This window comes from Salmo salar, chromosome 04 (genome assembly GCF_965601325.2).
Source record: "Salmo salar chromosome 04, fSalSal1, whole genome shotgun sequence".
Lineage (NCBI taxonomy): Eukaryota > Metazoa > Chordata > Actinopteri > Salmoniformes > Salmonidae > Salmo > Salmo salar.
Window position 1 is genome coordinate 10,845,794 of NC_138294.1, and position 20,813 is coordinate 10,866,606.

Sequence of the window (20,813 nt, forward strand, 5' to 3'; positions counted from 1 at the left end):
TTGAGCTGGAGTGCTGTACCTGTCCAGGTGTCATGACGGAAGCCCCTTCCTACTCTGTCTTGTTCTAGTTTCATCCGGTTGGCTGACTACCTGATGGTGAACACCATGCACATCCTGGCTGTGAGCTCTGTGGCCAAACTACTGGCCGTCCTGCAGGATCAGACTCAGCACACCCCAACACACGCTGTCATCCACAGCTGGGCCGACACCGATGCTGCCAACGCTGCTGCTGCAGCTGGAGACGGAGGTGGCGCCACGGAGGACTCCGACAAGAAGGTACAGCAAGACCGACTGTTTCCTCTCCTCTGGGACCCCCAGCCGTTCCATGGATTGGATCTATTCCAGAACTAGACCACCTGATTCAACCGGTTAACTGATCATCAAACCGTTGGCCAGGTGAATCAGGTGAGGTAGTTCAGAGCTGCTCCATGAAGGTCGCTGAGGGGAGGTTTGAAAAAGGCCTCAGGGACAGATTCTCAGACATGGATGTAGCCTGCGCTGACTAAAAAACATAGACAGTTTGGTTGTTTAGCTACAAAACCCACACAACTATGGAGCAAAACACACCGGGTTGGCTTCGTGTTTATCGACAACATAAATACATTTAAACAATGACCACTTTTTTGTCTCTCAAATACATTGTGACAGTTGTTGATTAGCTATGAGTCAAAACGACATGGCATCAATAACAAGATAAAACAGGCTGGAACGAGCCGCCTACGATTCTCCACATGGCAGCCCCATCGATGGGCAAGCATCATTTCAACCAACTCGTCTCAGTGGAGATTCTCCAGTGGACCACTAGGCTTTCTAAAACCAGAGGCCTGTTTAGGAGAGTTTAAAGCTACAGAGGGAGATGTATTGTGTGTGTTATCGTCTGTCTTGTAGAATGGGGAACACAGTCAGCTTTCTGCCTGCATCCTTCTAACAAGTTTACTAAACGGAATAGTGGGTTCCTTTTGTTGTGACAATCCCTTCCCCTTTAACTGTGTATTAACCCCTGTGTGTGTGTGTGTGTGTGTGTGTGTGTGTGTGTGTGTGTGTGTGTGTGTGTGTGTGTGTGTGTGTGTGTGTGTGTGTGTGTGTGTGTGTGTGTGTGTGTGTGTGTGTGTGGTGTTTGTGTACCTCAGGCTACGGAGCCCACGGTGGAGGCTGTTCATCTACCCATGTTTGTGTCGGAGCTGATGCTGGAGACCCACGCTCTGACCTACGAACCCTCCGTAGACGTCTTCCAGGTCTGTAACCCCTGACCTCTCACCTTTCAGCTCACTGACGATGTCATCGTTCTGCAACATATCAACATGGCTCTGAATTTGTAACTTTTTTTGTTTGTAACAATGTATCTCTCTTGCACTCTCTTTATGCGTGTGTCTGTATGTGTGTCTGTCTGTGTTTGTGTGTGCGTGTCTGTGTATGTATGTGTGTGTGTGTGTGTGTGTGTATTCCCCTAACAGGAGTGTGTGTCAGAGATCATCTCTAGGTTCCAGGAGACAGTGTTGTCATTAGTTGTGCTGGTGACTGACTCCTACTTTGATGCCTTCACTCAGCCCATGATCAACAGCAAGGTGTGAAACACTACCACTGACTAATAAAAAACGTTTTTTTTTAGCAGATAGCTAGGTGAGACAACTACACCTGTTATAGTGAGTACATTTTTCCTCAAAGAAGCTATCAGCAAAGTCCGTGCTAGTAGGAACAAGTCAAGTGCAGGTGTTAGTTCACCAAAGCCAAGGGTGTTGTTTAGTTTAGTTGGAGTTTTCCAGACACAGATTCAACCTAGTTCTAGAATTTAAAGCAATGTGAAGAATCTTCATTGAAAGTTCTGTTCAGTATTAGTGTTGGTCTGTGTCCGGGAAACCATCCCTAAATGTTTTAATAGCCTGATATCTGATGACCATTCACCAAGAACAAGATGGCTGTTGTCCAGTTAGAGATACTATCCTATCATAACATGGTTGTATTCCACTACCATTCAGGTAGAGGAGATGTAATCCAGTTAGAGATACTATCCTATCATAACATGGTTGTATTCCACTACCATTCAGGTAGAGGAGATGTAATCCAGTTAGAGATACTATCCTATCATAACATGGTTGTATTCCACTACCATTCAGGTAGAGGAGATGTAATCCAGTTAGAGATACTATCCTATCATAACAGGGTTGTATTCCACTACCATTCAGGTAGAGGAGATGTAATCCAGTTAGAGATACTATCCTATCATAACATGGTTGTATTCCACTACCATTCAGGTAGAGGAGATGTAATCCAGTTAGAGATACTATCATAACATGGTTGTATTCCACTACCATTCAGGTAGAGGAGATGTAATCCAGTTAGAGATACTATCCTATCATAACATGGTTGTATTCCACTACCATTCAGGTAGAGGAGGTGTAATCCAGTTAGAGATACTATCCTATTATAACATGGTTGTATTCCACTACCATTCAGGTGGAGGAGATGTAATCCAGTTAGAGATACTATCCTATCATAACATGGTTGTATTCCACTACCATTCAGGTAGAGGAGATGTAATCCAGTTAGAGATACTATCCTATCATAACATGGTTGTATTCCACTACCATTCAGGTAGATGAGATGTAATCCAGTTAGAGATACTATCATAACATGGTTGTATTCCACTACCATTCAGGTAGAGGAGATGTAATCCAGTTAGAGATACTATCCTATCATAACATGGTTGTATTCCACTACCATTCAGGTGGAGGAGATGTAATCCAGTTAGAGATACTATCCTATCATAACATGGTTGTATTCCACTACCATTCAGGTGGAGGAGATGTAATCCAGTTAGAGATACTATCCTATCATAACATGGTTGTATTCCACTACCATTCAGGTGGAGGAGATGTAATCCAGTTAGAGATACTATCCTATCATAACATGGTTGTATTCCACTACCATTCAGGTGGAGGAGATGTAATCCAGTTAGAGATACTATCCTATCATAACATGGTTGTATTCCACTACCATTCAGGTAGAGGAGATGTAATCCAGTTAGAGATACTATCCTATCATAACATGGTTGTATTCCACTACCATTCAGGTGGAGGAGATGTAATCCAGTTAGAGATACTATCCTATCATAACATGGTTGTATTCCACTACCATTCAGGTAGAGGAGGTGTAATCCAGTTAGTGATACTATCCTATCATAACATGGTTGTATTCCACTACCATTCAGGTGGAGGAGATGTAATCCAGTTAGAGATACTATCCTATCATAACATGGTTGTATTCCACTACCATTCAGGTGGAGGAGATGTAATCCAGTTAGAGATACTATCCTATCATAACATGGTTGTATTCCACTACCATTCAGGTAGAGGAGATGTAATCCAGTTAGAGATACTATCCTATCATAACATGGTTGTATTCCACTACCATTCAGGTGGAGGAGATGTAATCCAGTTAGAGATACTATCCTATCATAACATGGTTGTATTCCACTACCATTCAGGTGGAGGAGATGTAATCCAGTTAGAGATACTATCCTATCATAACATGGTTGTATTCCACTACCATTCAGGTGGAGGAGATGTAATCCAGTTAGAGATACTATCCTATCATAACATGGTTGTATTCCACTACCATTCAGGTGGAGGAGATGTAATCCAGTTAGAGATACTATCCTATCATAACATGGTTGTATTCCACTACCATTCAGGTGGAGGAGATGTAATCCAGTTAGAGATACTATCCTATCATAACATGGTTGTATTCCACTACCATTCAGGTGGAGGAGATGTAATCCAGTTAGAGATACTATCCTATCATAACATGGTTGTATTCCACTACCATTCAGGTGGAGGAGATGTAATCCAGTTAGAGATACTATCCTATCATAACATGGTTGTATTCCACTACCATTCAGGTGGAGGAGATGTAATCCAGTTAGAGATACTATCCTATCATAACATGGTTGTATTCCACTACCATTCAGGTGGAGGAGATGTAATCCAGTTAGAGATACTATCCTATCATAACATGGTTGTATTCCACTACCATTCAGGTAGAGGAGATGTAATCCAGTTAGAGATACTATCCTATCATAACATGGTTGTATTCCACTACCATTCAGGTGGAGGAGATGTAATCCAGTTAGAGATACTATCCTATCATAACATGGTTGTATTCCACTACCATTCAGGTGGAGGAGATGTAATCCAGTTAGAGATACTATCCTATCATAACATGGTTGTATTCCACTACCATTCAGGTGGAGGAGATGTAATCCAGTTAGAGATACTATCCTATCATAACATGGTTGTATTCCACTACCATTCAGGTGGAGGAGATGTAATCCAGTTAGAGATACTATCCTATCATAACATGGTTGTATTCCACTACCATTCAGGTGGAGGAGATGTAATCCAGTTAGAGATACTATCCTATCATAACATGGTTGTATTCCACTACCATTCAGGTGGAGGAGATGTAATCCAGTTAGAGATACTATCCTATCATAACATGGTTGTATTCCACTACCATTCAGGTGGAGGAGATGTAATCCAGTTAGAGATACTATCCTATCATAACATGGTTGTATTCCACTACCATTCAGGTAGAGGAGATGTAATCCAGTTAGAGATACTATCCTATCATAACATGGTTGTATTCCACTACCATTCAGGTGGAGGAGATGTAATCCAGTTAGAGATACTATCCTATCATAACATGGTTGTATTCCACTACCATTCAGGTGGAGGAGATGTAATCCAGTTAGAGATACTATCCTATCATAACATGGTTGTATTCCACTACCATTCAGGTGGAGGAGATGTAATCCAGTTAGAGATACTATCCTATCATAACATGGTTGTATTCCACTACCATTCAGGTGGAGGAGATGTAATCCAGTTAGAGATACTATCCTATCATAACATGGTTGTATTCCACTACCATTCAGGTGGAGGAGATGTAATCCAGTTAGAGATACTATCCTATCATAACATGGTTGTATTCCACTACCATTCAGGTGGAGGAGATGTAATCCAGTTAGAGATACTATCCTATCATAACATGGTTGTATTCCACTACCATTCAGGTGGAGGAGATGTAATCCAGTTAGAGATACTATCCTATCATAACATGGTTGTATTCCACTACCATTCAGGTGGAGGAGATGTAATCCAGTTAGAGATACTATCCTATCATAACATGGTTGTATTCCACTACCATTCAGGTAGAGGAGATGTAATCCAGTTAGAGATACTATCCTATCATAACATGGTTGTATTCCACTACCATTCAGGTGGAGGAGATGTAATCCAGTTAGAGATACTATCCTATCATAACATGGTTGTATTCCACTACCATTCAGGTGGAGGAGATGTAATCCAGTTAGAGATACTATCCTATCATAACATGGTTGTATTCCACTACCATTCAGGTGGAGGAGATGTAATCCAGTTAGAGATACTATCCTATCATAACATGGTTGTATTCCACTACCATTCAGGTGGAGGAGATGTAATCCAGTTAGAGATACTATCCTATCATAACATGGTTGTATTCCACTACCATTCAGGTGGAGGAGATGTAATCCAGTTAGAGATACTATCCTATCATAACATGGTTGTATTCCACTACCATTCAGGTGGAGGAGATGTAATCCAGTTAGAGATACTATCCTATCATAACATGGTTGTATTCCACTACCATTCAGGTGGAGGAGATGTAATCCAGTTAGAGATACTATCCTATCATAACATGGTTGTATTCCACTACCATTCAGGTAGAGGAGATGTAATCCAGTTAGAGATACTATCCTATCATAACATGGTTGTATTCCACTACCATTCAGGTAGAGGAGGTGTAATCCAGTTAGAGATACTATCCTATCATAACATGGTTGTATTCCACTACCATTCAGGTGGAGGAGATGTAATCCAGTTAGAGATACTATCCTATCATAACATGGTTGTATTCCACTACCATTCAGGTGGAGGAGATGTAATCCAGTTAGAGATACTATCCTATCATAACATGGTTGTATTCCACTACCATTCAGGTGGAGGAGATGTAATCCAGTTAGAGATACTATCCTATCATAACATGGTTGTATTCCACTACCATTCAGGTGGAGGAGATGTAATCCAGTTAGAGATACTATCCTATCATAACATGGTTGTATTCCACTACCATTCAGGTGGAGGAGATGTAATCCAGTTAGAGATACTATCCTATCATAACATGGTTGTATTCCACTACCATTCAGGTGGAGGAGATGTAATCCAGTTAGAGATACTATCCTATCATAACATGGTTGTATTCCACTACCATTCAGGTGGAGGAGAAGACGTGTGGTGACGGCCCTGGTCTGGAGGCCATGTTAGAGGATGATAAACACCTGCTGAACATCATCCTGGACATCAAGGTCAGCATTCTGTGTCCTTTTTAAAGGTCATTTCAATTAGCTAAGTGGATTGTAATTGTCTTGGACATTTTGGTGTCAACTTGGTGTCTATAATGATTCCTAATGCCAAAGCTCTCTAAATCTGTTGTGGCAGTTAAAGGACTATCACGGTCCAATGTTTTGTTATCTTGCCTCTTTGTCCTTGTGCCCTGATTCCCTGAGTGTTCGTCTAACTGGCTGCTTCATTAAGAAGTTTGTTTTGTTGTCTCTCCTCGTCTCCCTCTTCCTCCTCCTCTCGCTCCCTCTCAGCAATCGCTCCAGTTTGCGTTTGACTCGGCCAGCGTGTACGCGCGCACCTTTGAGAGCTTCCGCGTCTTCTACAGAGAGAATGAGAGTCTGGACCTGGACGCGCTCAGAGATCAAGATCACGGTACCGTAGCAACACTCTTCATCATCATCACCAACATCATCAATTAAATGAACTTACTAGGGAACAGAGAAAAATGGATTAGCCAAGGCACTCCTTTTCAGTATATAGCTTTGAGTTTCTACATTCAACACAAATACCACAGCAGCATATCCATTTTGTCTCAGTTCATTCAGACTTTTGGATCCAGTGAGGATGTTTTCTGTATATTTCACAGTGGCAAATCAACACTCCCCATCTCTCTTTTTTAAACTGTCTAGAGAGTCATCATGTGACTCTGTACCCTGTCCTGTTCCCTGTAGGAGTGGCGTTCTTCACTGAGAGTCTGGAGAAGTACCACGGCCAACATAAAGAGACCCTGGCCATCAAACAGAAGAGACACCTGGGCCTGCTGCTGGTAGACACCACTCTGCTCAAAGGGAAGCTCATCCCCTCACCACTACGCTGTCTGAAGGTAGGAGGAGAGGATCACACAATTACCCAGTGTTAAATCACCCCCTAGACCCTGGGCCTTTGCACTGTGGAGATCTGAAACTTTTTAATTGGTATTAGCAATATGTATAAATATAAACTTCCACTTAGCCTATCAGAGGGCAAATTTGAGCTATTACCAAATTGCTTACACATGTCAAATCCTCTCGGTTCTCCACAAGTCCATAGGGCATAGGGTCAAGCGGTGGATTTGGGATTGGGCCGTCCATCCACTGACCAACATTAACGCCTGTGCTGCCCCCCCACCCCCCCCTCCAGGCCATCAATGACATGCTCCCCCTGCTGGCCAAGAGAAAGATCGACGCCGTCATCGCTGAGGCTCAGGATGCCCAGTTCAAACTGGAGTTCATCCCCTCTGCAACTACAGAGTTTGTCAACTCCCTCACCTTCCTAGAGGAGATACAGGAGCGGGTAAGAGACGGTTTTGTCTAGAAGGGATACAGCTTTTGTAAAAGTTGACTTTTTCGTGGCAGGTAAGGAGAACTTACGCAGCAGGGTCAGGAAAATGAACGTAGCAGGTTAGGAGAACTTACACAGCAGGGTCAGGAAAATGAACGTAGCAGGTTAGGAGAACTTACGCAGCAGGGTCAGGAAAATGAACGTAGCAGGTTAGGAGAACTTACACAGCAGGGTCAGGAAAATGAACGTAGCAGGTTAGGAGAACTTACACAGCAGGGTCAGGAAAATGAACGTAGCAGGTTAGGAGAACTTACACAGCAGGGTCAGGAAAATGAACGTAGCAGGTTAGGAGAACTTACACAGCAGGGTCAGGAAAATGAACGTAGCAGGTTAGGAGAACTTACACAGCAGGGTCAGGAAAATGAACGTAGCAGGTTAGGAGAACTTACACAGCAGGGTCAGGAAAATGAACGTAGCAGGTTAGGAGAACTTACACAGCAGGGTCAGGAAAATGAACGTAGCAGGTTAGGAGAACTTACGCAGCAGGGTCAGGAAAATGAACGTAGCAGGTAAGGAGAAGTTACGCAGCAGGGTCAGGAAAATGAACGTAGCAGGTAAGGAGAACTTACGCAGCAGGGTCAGGAAAATGAACGTAGCAGGTTAGGAGAACTTACACAGCAGGGTCAGGAAAATGAACGTAGCAGGTTAGGAGAACTTACACAGCAGGGTCAGGAAAATGAACGTAGCAGGTTAGGAGAACTTACACAGCAGGGTCAGGAAAATGAACGTAGCACGTTAGGAGAACTTACGCAGCAGGGTCAGGAAAATGAACGTAGCAGGTTAGGAGAACTTACGCAGCAGGGTCAGGAAAATGAACGTAGCAGGTAAGGAGAACTTACACAGCAGGGTCAGGAAAATGAACGTAGCAGGTTAGGAGAACTTACGCAGCAGGGTCAGGAAAATGAACGTAGCAGGTTAGGAGAACTTACGCAGCAGGGTCAGGAAAATGAACGTAGCAGGTTAGGAGAACTTACGCAGCAGGGTCAGGAAAATGAACGTAGCAGGTTAGGAGAACTTACGCAGCAGGGTCAGGAAAATGAACGTAGCAGGTTAGGAGAACTTACGCAGCAGGGTCAGGAAAATGAACGTAGCAGGTTAGGAGAACTTACACAGCAGGGTCAGGAAAATGAACGTAGCAGGTTAGGAGAACTTACGCAGCAGGGTCAGGAAAATGAACGTAGCAGGTTAGGAGAACTTACACAGCAGGGTCAGGAAAATGAACGTAGCAGGTTAGGAGAACTTACACAGCAGGGTCAGGAAAATGAACGTAGCAGGTTAGGAGAACTTACGCAGCAGGGTCAGGAAAATGAACGTAGCAGGTTAGGAGAACTTACGCAGCAGGGTCAGGAAAATGAACGTAGCAGGTTAGGAGAACTTACGCAGCAGGGTCAGGAAAATGAACGTAGCAGGTTAGGAGAACTTACGCAGCAGGGTCAGGAAAATGAACGTAGCAGGTTAGGAGAACTTACGCAGCAGGGTCAGGAAAATGAACGTAGCAGGTTAGGAGAACTTACGCAGCAGGGTCAGGAAAATGAACGTAGCAGGTTAGGAGAACTTACGCAGCAGGGTCAGGAAAATGAACGTAGCAGGTTAGGAGAACTTACTCAGCAGGGTTAGGAAAATGAACGTAGCAGGTTAGGAGAACTTACACAGCAGGGTCAGGAAAATGAACGTAGCAGGTTAGGAGAACTTACACAGCAGGGTCAGGAAAATGAACGTAGCAGGTAAGGAGAACTTACACAGCAGGGTCAGGAAAATGAACGTAGCAGGTTAGGAGAACTTACACAGCAGGGTTAGGAAAATGAACGTAGCAGGTTAGGAGAACTTACACAGCAGGGTCAGGAAAATGAACGTAGCAGGTTAGGAGAACTTACACAGCAGGGTCAGGAAAATGAACGTAGCAGGTTAGGAGAAGTTACACAGCAGGGTCAGGAAAATGAACGTAGCAGGTAAGGAGAACTTACACAGCAGAGTCAGGAAAATGAACGTAGCAGGTTAGGAGAACTTACACAGCAGGGTCAGGAAAATGAACGTAGCAGGTTAGGAGAACTTACACAGCAGGGTCAGGAAAATGAACGTAGCAGGTTAGGAGAACTTACACAGCAGGGTCAGGAAAATGAACGTAGCAGGTTAGGAGAACTTACACAGCAGGGTCAGGAAAATGAACGTAGCAGGTAAGGAGAACTTACACAGCAGGGTCAGGAAAATGAACGTAGCAGGTAAGGAGAACTTACACAGCAGGGTCAGGAAAATGAACGTAGCAGGTTAGGAGAACTTACACAGCAGGGTCAGGAAAATGAACGTAGCAGGTTAGGAGAACTTACACAGCAGGGTCAGGAAAATGAACGTAGCAGGTTAGGAGAACTTACACAGCAGGGTCAGGAAAATGAACGTAGCAGGTTAGGAGAATTAGGTTAAGGTTGATGGTCACACAGAGCCATCATCTTCTTCATTCAAGAGACTGACACAGCTCCAGAGTAGCGGACGCAGTCCCAGAGTAGCGGACGCAGTCCCAGAGTAGCGGACGCAGTCCCAGAGTAGCGGACGCAGTCCCAGAGTAGCGGACGCAGTCCCAGAGTAGCGCAGTCCCAGAGTAGAGGACGCAGTCCCAGAGTAGCGGACGCAGTCCCAGAGTAGCGGACGCAGTCCCAGAGTAGAGGACGCAGTCCCAGAGTAGCGGACGCAGTCCCAGAGTAGCGGACGCAGTCCCAGAGTAGCGGACGCAGTCCCAGAGTAGCGGACGCAGTCCCAGAGTAGAGGACGCAGTCCCAGAGTAGCGGACGCAGTCCCAGAGTAGCGGACGCAGTCCCAGAGTAGCGGACGCAGTCCCAGAGTAGAGGACGCAGTCCCAGAGTAGCGGACGCAGTCCCAGAGTAGCGGACGCAGTCCCAGAGTGCTTCGTCACTTTGTATCACACTGTAGTCATTGTTACATTACTCATTACCAAACTACTGGGAAAGATGACCCAGGGGGTCAGTGGTGTTGGTTTCATGTTGTCAGGTGAAAGTCTTTCGTGCATGTTTCTGGGAAAGGACTTAGTCGAATTTCTGTTTGCAGCCATTATGGCCCGCCTAGGAAAACATCTGGGGGAAACGCTGACAGTTCTTTCATGGTCTGTGTATTTGTGTGTCAGATGGAGTGGTTGGACGAGCAGACAGAGACCGTGTCCCAGATGTACAAGCTGATAGACTCCTACTCCGTGCCCAGCCCTCCTGAGGACTTTGCAGTCTACGCCACCCTGAAACCCTCAGTCACCGCCGTACGCAACGCCATCGACAAGGCCGTGGGAGAGAAGGACGCCAACGTGGACAAGTTCTGTATCCACCTCCAACGGGACATCACCGACCTCAACAAGGAGGTCAAGAGGGTCAAACAGCAGGCTCAGGTAACTAGAGGTCAAGGGTCAACGTTCAGATGCTTTGTATCACACTAGCTTCACCATCACGCTAAGGGTCAGTGTTTGTCCCCAGATAGGCTTTATAAATAACCGTGGAAAAAGCTAAGAATGTATACATTAGTCTCTGGATATGACAGTCATTTACAACTGGGTTCCTCTTCCCCAGGTCGTTGTGCTCTAAATCAACTGACCTGAAAAGACAATTTAGTCTGTCAGGGTAAGGTAAATAGAGATGTGTATGGGTTTGATCCAGATCAGGAAGGGGCAACTTTGATCTGAGCTTGTAATGAATGGCCGCAGTGGCTCGCGGGTCTGCATACCCACACATGCAGGCAGAGCCGGCCCTAGCCTTTTTGGGGCTCTAGGTGAAATTTTGCTGCGAGCAAAACAGTTGCCCATCCCTGATCCATATATAACTGTGTGTATGTGTTAATCTCTGCTCCCCAGAACAATCAGATCATGGACATCAACGCTGAGCGTCCCAAGGTCCGTCTGCTGCTGGAGGAGGTCCAGGTCTCCATAGACGAGCTGCAGACCCAGGCCTTCCAGTACAAGTCTTTCCAGAAGAATTTCAAGGTACTACAATACAATATACCATACCATGCAATACCATACTATACGATACTATACTATACAATACAATATTCTACAATACAATACAATACAATACAATACAATACATCATACAATACTATACAATACTATACGATACAATACATAGATGAGATGCAGAGTAATAGGATACAGTATGTCTTCTGACCACCAGAAGGCAGCAAAACACCACTTTTCACCATTGTTCCTTGAGAGAAACAGTATAGTTAAATGTAGAGTAACTTATATAGTACTGTTGTGCGTTTTAAGTATTTTCCCTTTGGCACTTTTTCACACCTGGATGTGCGATTGGGCATTCGAGGTGTCTCTTTCAAAGGATGCCTATATTCTCTATCCCTCATTGACCCCTTTCACCCTTCTTGTCCACTACCCTCAAGTAGAGTCATCACTCTCTGACCTCTAACCCCTGACCTCTGTAGGTGGAGGTGACTAAGTACGAGGCGTTAGAGGACCTGAGTGACCCCTCTCTGACCTCTAACCCCTGACCTCTGTAGGTGGAGGTGACTAAGTACGAGGCGTTAGAGGAGCTGAGTGACCCCTCTCTGACCTCTAACCCCTGACCTCTGTAGGTGGAGGTGACTAAGTACGAGGCGTTAGAGGAGCTGAGTGACCCCTCTCTGACCTCTAACCCCTGACCTCTGTAGGTGGAGGTGACTAAGTACGAGGCGTTAGAGGAGCTGAGTGACCCCTCTCTGACCTCTAACCCCTGACCTCTGTAGGTGGAGGTGACTAAGTACGAGGCGTTAGAGGAGCTGAGTGACCCCTCTCTGACCTCTAACCCCTGACCTCTGTAGGTGGAGGTGACTAAGTACGAGGCGTTAGAGGAGCTGAGTGACCCCTCTCTGACCTCTAACCCCTGACCTCTGTAGGTGGAGGTGACTAAGTACGAGGCGTTAGAGGAGCTGAGTGACCCCTCTCTGACCTCTAACCCCTGACCTCTGTAGGTGGAGGTGACTAAGTACGAGGCGTTAGAGGAGCTGAGTGACCCCTCTCTGACCTCTAACCCCTGACCTCTGTAGGTGGAGGTGACTAAGTACGAGGCGTTAGAGGAGCTGAGTGACCCCTCTCTGACCTCTAACCCCTGACCTCTGTAGGTGGAGGTGACTAAGTACGAGGCGTTAGAGGAGCTGAGTGACCCCTCTCTGACCTCTAACCCCTGACCTCTGTAGGTGGAGGTGACTAAGTACGAGGCGTTAGAGGAGCTGAGTGACCCCTCTCTGACCTCTAACCCCTGACCTCTGTAGGTGGAGGTGACTAAGTACGAGGCGTTAGAGGAGCTGAGTGACCCCTCTCTGACCTCTAACCCCTGACCTCTGTAGGTGGAGGTGACTAAGTACGAGGCGTTAGAGGAGCTGAGTGACCCCTCTCTGACCTCTAACCCCTGACCTCTGTAGGTGGAGGTGACTAAGTACGAGGCGTTAGAGGAGCTGAGTGACCCCTCTCTGACCTCTAACCCCTGACCTCTGTAGGTGGAGGTGACTAAGTACGAGGCGTTAGAGGAGCTGAGTGACCCCTCTCTGACCTCTAACCCCTGACCTCTGTAGGTGGAGGTGACTAAGTACGAGGCGTTAGAGGAGCTGAGTGACCCCTCTCTGACCTCTAACCCCTGACCTCTGTAGGTGGAGGTGACTAAGTACGAGGCGTTAGAGGAGCTGAGTGACCCCTCTCTGACCTCTAACCCCTGACCTCTGTAGGTGGAGGTGACTAAGTACGAGGCGTTAGAGGAGCTGAGTGACCCCTCTCTGACCTCTAACCCCTGACCTCTGTAGGTGGAGGTGACTAAGTACGAGGCGTTAGAGGAGCTGAGTGACCCCTCTCTGACCTCTAACCCCTGACCTCTGTAGGTGGAGGTGACTAAGTACGAGGCGTTAGAGGAGCTGAGTGACCCCTCTCTGACCTCTAACCCCTGACCTCTGTAGGTGGAGGTGACTAAGTACGAGGCGTTAGAGGAGCTGAGTGACCCCTCTCTGACCTCTAACCCCTGACCTCTGTAGGTGGAGGTGACTAAGTACGAGGCGTTAGAGGAGCTGAGTGACCCCTCTCTGACCTCTAACCCCTGACCTCTGTAGGTGGAGGTGACTAAGTACGAGGCGTTAGAGGAGCTGAGTGACCCCTCTCTGACCTCTAACCCCTGACCTCTGTAGGTGGAGGTGACTAAGTACGAGGCGTTAGAGGAGCTGAGTGACCCCTCTCTGACCTCTAACCCCTGACCTCTGTAGGTGGAGGTGACTAAGTACGAGGCGTTAGAGGAGCTGAGTGACCCCTCTCTGACCTCTAACCCCTGACCTCTGTAGGTGGAGGTGACTAAGTACGAGGCGTTAGAGGAGCTGAGTGACCCCTCTCTGACCTCTAACCCCTGACCTCTGTAGGTGGAGGTGACTAAGTACGAGGCGTTAGAGGAGCTGAGTGCGGAGGTGAAACTGAAACAGCTGCTGTGGGACTCTCTGGAGGAGTGGGATGCCCTGCAGGCCGGCTGGATGGAGGTACAGTATGGAACCATGCAGGGGGTTAGATATCACACACAAGACACTGTGTTCCCTACCATACACTTCTGACACTTTACAAAGGGGATTGTTCCTCTATTCCTCCGCTGTCTCAGTCTCACCTTTTGCATTCTGACCATGCTGCAAAAGTTAATACCATTTTGTCCCAAAATGAGGCTACAGCAACATATTCTAACTGCCTGTGTATCTTCCTTCTCAGTGTATGTAGTAACAGTAGTATACTCCACCTGTCTTCTCAGTGTATGTAATAACAGTAGTATACTCCACCTGTCTTCTCAGTGTATGTAATAACAGTAGTATACTCCACCTATCTTCTCAGAGTATGTAATAACAGTAGTATACTCCACCTATCTTCTCAGAGTATGTAATAACAGTAGTATACTCCACCTGTCTTCTCAGAGTATGTAATAACAGTAGTATACTCCACCTGTCTTCTCAGAGTATGTAATAACAGTAGTATACTCCACCTGTCTTCTCAGAGTATGTAATAACAGTAGTATACTCCACCTGTCTTCTCAGTGTATGTAATAACAGTAGTATACTCCACCTGTCTTCTCAGTGTATGTAATAACAGTAGTATACTCCACCTATCTTCTCAGAGTATGTAATAACAGTAGTATACTCCACCTGTCTTCTCAGAGTATGTAATAACAGTAGTATACTCCACCTGTCTTCTCAGAGTATGTAATAACAGTAGTATACTCCACCTGTCTTCTCAGTGTATGTAATAACAGTAGTATACTCCACCTATCTTCTCAGAGTATGTAATAACAGTAGTATACTCCACCTATCTTCTCAGAGTATGTAATAACAGTAGTATACTCCACCTGTCTTCTCAGAGTATGTAATAACAGTAGTATACTCCACCTGTCTTCTCAGAGTATGTAATAACAGTAGTATACTCCACCTGTCTTCTCAGTGTATGTAATAACAGTAGTATACTCCACCTGTCTTCTCAGAGTATGTAATAACAGTAGTATACTCCACCTATCTTCTCAGAGTATGTAATAACAGTAGTATACTCCACCTATCTTCTCAGAGTATGTAATAACAGTAGTATACTCCACCTGTCTTCTCAGTGTATGTAATAACAGTAGTATACTCCACCTGTCTTCTCAGTGTATGTAATAACAGTAGTATACTCCACCTGTCTTCTCAGTGTATGTAATAACAGTAGTATACTCCACCTATCGTCTCAGAGTATGTAATAACAGTAGTATACTCCACCTATCTTCTCAGAGTATGTAATAACAGTAGTATACTCCACCTGTCTTCTCAGTGTATGTAATAACAGTAGTATACTCCACCTGTCTTCTCAGTGTATGTAATAACAGTAGTATACTCCACCTGTCTTCTCAGAGTATGTAATAACAGTAGTATACTCCACCTATCTTCTCAGAGTATGTAATAACAGTAGTATACTCCACCTGTCTTCTCAGTGTATGTAATAACAGTAGTATGCTCCACCTATCTTCTCAGAGTATGTAATAACAGTAGTATACTCCACCTGTCTTCTCAGTGTATGTAATAACAGTAGTATACTCCACCTGTCCTTCTCTCTCTCCCTCCCAGTGTAAGTTTGAGGAGTTGGACCCAGAGACTCTGAGTGCCCAGGTCAATAAGTATGCCAAGTGTGTGAACCAGCTGGAGAAAGGCCTGCCACCCAACAGTGTGGTTCCACGACTCAAAGAGCACGTTGAGGCCATGAGGGAGAAGGTATGATGTGTGTGTGATGATTCTCTCCAGTTGATGTTGATATGATGTGTGACAGGTGTTTTTTGTTACAGTCTGTAATATACTGTATATGCATGAGTGTACAAAACATTAGAAACACCTGCTCTTTCCATGACACAGACTGACCTGGTGAAAACTATGATCCTTATTGATGTCACTTGTTAAATCCACTTCAATCAGTGTAGATGAAGGGGAGGAGACATGTTAAAGAAGGATTTTTAAGCCTTGAGACAATAGATTCATGGATTGTGTGTTCCATTCAGAGGGTGAATGGGCAAGACAAAAGATTAAAGTGCCTTTGAACGGGGTATGGTAGTAGGTGCCAGGCTCACCGGTTTGAGTGTGTAAAGAACTGCAACGCTGCTGGGTTTTTCACACTCAACAGTTTCCTGTGTGTATCAAGAATGGTCCACCAAGCAAAAGACATCCAGCCAACTTGACACAACTGTGGGAAGCGTTGGAGTCAACTTAGGCCAGCATCCCTGTGGAACGCTTTCAACACCTTTTAGAGTCCATGTCCTGACGAATTGAGACTGTTCTGAGGGCAGAAGGGAGTACTAATGTTTTGTACACTCAGTGTGTGTGTGTGTGTGTGTGTGTGATGTGTGTGTGTGTGTGTGTGTGTGTGTGTGAGTGTAACGTGTGTGTGTGTTTTCTCCCTCCAGCTCCCAGTGATCACAGACCTGCGTAACCCGTGTCTGAAGGGCAGACACTGGGAGATTCTGGAGGCCATCATAGAGACCAGTCTCCTGGAGGAACCTCAAACTCTGGCCTCTCTAGAGGAACTCAACATCTTCAGCTACAGCGAAGCGATACAGGAGGTAACACCCACCCTCTGCTATGACATGGACATACAGGAGGTACCACCCACCCTCTGCTATGACATGGACATACAGGAGGTAACACCCACCCCTCTGCTATGACATGGACATACAGGAGGTACCACCCACCCTCTGCTATGACATGGACATACAGGAGGTAACACCCACCCTCTGCTATGACATGGACATACAGGAGGTAACACCCACCCTCTGCTATGACATGGACATACAGGAGGTACCACCCACCCTCTGCTATGACATGGACATACAGGAGGTACCACCCACCCTCTGCTATGACATGGACATACAGGAGGTAACACCCACCCTCTGCTATGACATGGACATACAGGAGGTAACACCCACCCTCTGCTATGACATGGACATACAGGAGGTACCACCCACCCTCTGCTATGACATGGACATACAGGAGGTACCACACACCCTCTGCTATGACATGGACATACAGGAGGTAACACCCACACCCTCTGCTATGACATGGACATACAGGAGGTAACACCCACCCTCTGCTATGACATGGACATACAGGAGGTACCACCCACCCTCTGCTATGACATGGACATACAGGAGGTACCACCCACCCTCTGCTATGACATGGACATACAGGAGGTACCAACTACAGACTTGTTGATGTAGTTGTATGTAGCCATTCTGTTGTAGCAGGTAAACCAGGTCAAACAGAAGCAGTACAGTAAAGTGTTTGACCCAGTCTGGTTCTTCTCTTCCAGGTGTCAGGACAGGCTTCAGGAGAGGCATCCCTGGAGACCATCCTTAAAAAGGTAGGACAGACCCAGGAAGAACATGAAAAGATTCCATGCTGTAGTTCTACTTCCTGTAATTGCTATTGTCTAAACTCAACCCCACTGTGTAGGTTGAGGATTCCTGGAAGACCACGGAGTTTCCGGTTCTCTCCCACCGGGAGTCTAAAGACCTGTTCATCCTGGGAGGAACTGATGACATTCAGGTGCTGCTGGATGACAGTACCATCAACATGGCCACGGTGGCGTCCTCTCGCTACGTCGGCCCCATCAAGACCAGAGTAGACGAGTGGCAGAGGCAGCTAAACCTCTTCAGCCAGACACTGGTGAGACCGAGACCAATCACATTCATTTACTGTTTTGGCTAAACTCTAGGTGACAGACTAGTGTCAGACCAAATCAAATGGATGCTACTGTGTGATGATGCTGTTTTATACACCAAATGGTCATGTATCAAATGCTAGGTCATTCTCTCCTCCTTCTCTCCCCCTCCCCCTCTATCCTTCTAATCCTAACCCTCTTTCTCTCACTGATCTACTTCTCTCTCTCTCTCTGGCTCTACCTGCAGAGTATCTTCAGTGCTCCACATGATAACTTCTCTCTCTCTCTCCCTCCTGTAGGAAGAGTGGCTGACGTGTCAGCGTAACTGGCTCTACCTGGAGAGTATCTTCAGTGCTCCAGAATATAACCTCTCTCTCTACCTCCATCCCTCCTTCCTTCCCTCTCTCTCTCTCTCTCTCTCTCTCTCTCTCTCTCTCTCTCTCTCTCTCTCTCTCTCCTGTAGGAAGAGTGGCTGACGTGTCAGCGTAACTGGCTCTATCTGGAGAGTATCTTCAGTGCTCCAGAATATAACCTCTCTCTCTACCTCCATCCATCCCTCCTTCCTTCCCTCTCTCTCTCTCTCTCTCTCTCTCTCTCTCTCTCTCTCTCTCTCTCTCTCTCTCTCTCTCTCCTGTAGGAAGAGTGGCTGACGTGTCAGCGTAACTGGCTCTACCTGGAGAGTATCTTCAGTGCTCCAGACATCCAGAGGCAGCTTCCTGCTGAAGCCAAGATGTTCCTCCAGGTGGACAAGTCCTGGAAGGAGATTATGAGGAAGGTCAACAGGCTTCCCAATGCTCTGAGGGCTGCTACACAGCCAGGTAACTAACTCTCTCTCTCACCTCACACACACTCACACTGAGAGAGAGAGGGGGGTATCACACACACCAACACCACTCCCCTGTTCACTTTGTCTCTCTACAGGTCTGCTGGAGATCTTCCAGAACAACAACGCCCTGCTAGACCAGATCCAGAAGTGTCTGGAGGCCTACCTGGAGTCCAAGAGAGTCATCTTCCCCAGGTACTCCGCTGTCTGCATGTATCTCTCTAGGACCAGGATTGGTGGTCACTGTCTTAACCACTTGGTTAATGGATCTATATCTGCTGATGTCATGTCTCACTGTGTTGTGATGTTCCCTGTGGTAAAATGTTGGAAGACACTTCATGAATCAACGGGTCCGTCTCTCGGTACCGTTCCCAGGTTCTACTTCCTGTCCAACGATGAGCTCCTGGAGATCTTGGCTCAGACCAGGAACCCCCAGGCCGTTCAGCCCCACCTCAGGAAGTGTTTCGATGCTATCGCCCGCCTGGAGTTCGCCCTGCTGCCCCCTCCGCCCCCCGGCGCCATGACAACGCAGCCTGCAGACGGAGAGCAGGAGAAGGTCTACAGCAACGACATTCTGGCCATGGTCTCACCTGAAGGAGAGAAGGTAGGTAATATACTGGTCATGGTCTCACCTGAAGGAGAGAAGGTAGGTAATATACTGGTCATGGTCTCACCTGAAGGAGAGAAGGTAGGTAATATACTGGTCATGGTCTCACCTGAAGGAGAGAAGGTAGGTAATATACTGGTCATGGTCTCACCTGAAGGAGAGAAGGTAGGTAATATACTGGTCATGGTCTCACCTGAAGGAGAGAAGGTAGGTAATATACTGGTCATGGTCTCACCTGAAGGAGAGAAGGTAGGTAATATACTGGTCATGGTCTCACCTGAAGGAGAGAAGGTAGGTAATATACTGGTCATGGTCTCACCTGAAGGAGAGAAGGTAGGTAATATACTGGCCATGGTCTCACCTGAAGGAGAGAAGGTAGGTAATATACTGGTCATGGTCTCACCTGAAGGAGAGAAGGTAGGTAATATACTGGCATGGTCTCACCTGAGAGAGAGAGAGAGAGAGAGAAGGTAGGTAATATACTGGCCATGGTCTCACCTGAGAGAGAGAGAGAGAGAAGGTAGGTAATATACTGGCATGGTCTCACCTGAAGGAGAGAAGGTAGGTAATATACTGGCCATGGTCTCACCTGAAGGAGAGAAGGTAGGTAATATACTGGTCATGGTCTCACCTGAAGGAGAGAAGGTAGGTAATATACTGGTCATGGTCTCACCTGAAGGAGAGAAGGTAGGTAATATACTGGCATGGTCTCACCTGAGAGAGAGAGAGAGAGAGAGAAGGTAGGTAATATACTGGCCATGGTCTCACCTGAGAGAGAGAGAGAGAGAGAGAAGGTAGGTAATATACTGGCATGGTCTCACCTGAGAGAGAGAGAGAGAGAGAGAAGGTAGGTAATATACTGGCCATGGTCTCACCTGAGAGAGAGAGAGAGAGAGAGAAGGTAGGTAATATACTGGCATGGTCTCACCTGAGAGAGAGAGAGAGAGAGAGAAGGTAGGTAATATACTGGCCATGGTCTCACCTGAGAGAGAGAGAGAGAGAGAGAAGGTAGGTAATATACTGGCATGGTCTCACCTGAGAGAGAGAGAGAGAGAGAGAAGGTAGGTAATATACTGGCATGGTCTCACCTGAGAGAGAGAGAGAGAGAGAGAAGGTAGGTAATATACTGGCATGGTCTCACCTGAGAGAGAGAGAGAGAGAGAGAAGGTAGGTAATATACTGGTCATGGTCTCACCTGAGAGAGAGAGAGAGAGAGAGAAGGTAGGTAATATACTGGCATGGTCTCACCTGAGAGAGAGAGAGAGAGAGAGAGAAGGTAGGTAATATACTGGTCATGGTCTCACCTGAGAGAGAGAGAGAGAGAGAGAAGGTAGGTAATATACTGGCCATGGTCTCACCTGAGAGAGAGAGAGAGAGAGAGAAGGTAGGTAATATACTGGCCATGGTCTCACCTGAGAGAGAGAGAGAGAGAGAGAAGGTAGGTAATATACTGGTCAT

At 46.2% G+C, this 20,813-nt stretch overlaps 1 protein-coding gene across 1 annotated transcript in view; it reads left to right on the forward strand.

The window, feature by feature from the left end:
• LOC106599067 (dynein axonemal heavy chain 6) overlaps positions 1 to 20,813 on the forward strand; it is a 165,886-nt gene that overhangs the window by 14,475 nt on the left and 130,598 nt on the right. Inside the window, exons 9-25 of the mRNA XM_082973945.1 lie at positions 69 to 276; positions 1,131 to 1,235; positions 1,455 to 1,565; positions 6,314 to 6,403; positions 6,692 to 6,812; positions 7,112 to 7,263; positions 7,560 to 7,712; positions 10,894 to 11,145; positions 11,605 to 11,733; positions 14,139 to 14,252; positions 15,846 to 15,989; positions 16,673 to 16,828; positions 17,575 to 17,625; positions 17,718 to 17,930; positions 18,563 to 18,743; positions 18,847 to 18,943; positions 19,124 to 19,352. Coding sequence (XP_082830071.1) covers positions 69 to 276; positions 1,131 to 1,235; positions 1,455 to 1,565; positions 6,314 to 6,403; positions 6,692 to 6,812; positions 7,112 to 7,263; positions 7,560 to 7,712; positions 10,894 to 11,145; positions 11,605 to 11,733; positions 14,139 to 14,252; positions 15,846 to 15,989; positions 16,673 to 16,828; positions 17,575 to 17,625; positions 17,718 to 17,930; positions 18,563 to 18,743; positions 18,847 to 18,943; positions 19,124 to 19,352 — 2,506 coding nt within the window. The remainder of the gene's footprint in view (positions 1 to 68; positions 277 to 1,130; positions 1,236 to 1,454; positions 1,566 to 6,313; positions 6,404 to 6,691; positions 6,813 to 7,111; positions 7,264 to 7,559; positions 7,713 to 10,893; positions 11,146 to 11,604; positions 11,734 to 14,138; positions 14,253 to 15,845; positions 15,990 to 16,672; positions 16,829 to 17,574; positions 17,626 to 17,717; positions 17,931 to 18,562; positions 18,744 to 18,846; positions 18,944 to 19,123; positions 19,353 to 20,813) is intronic.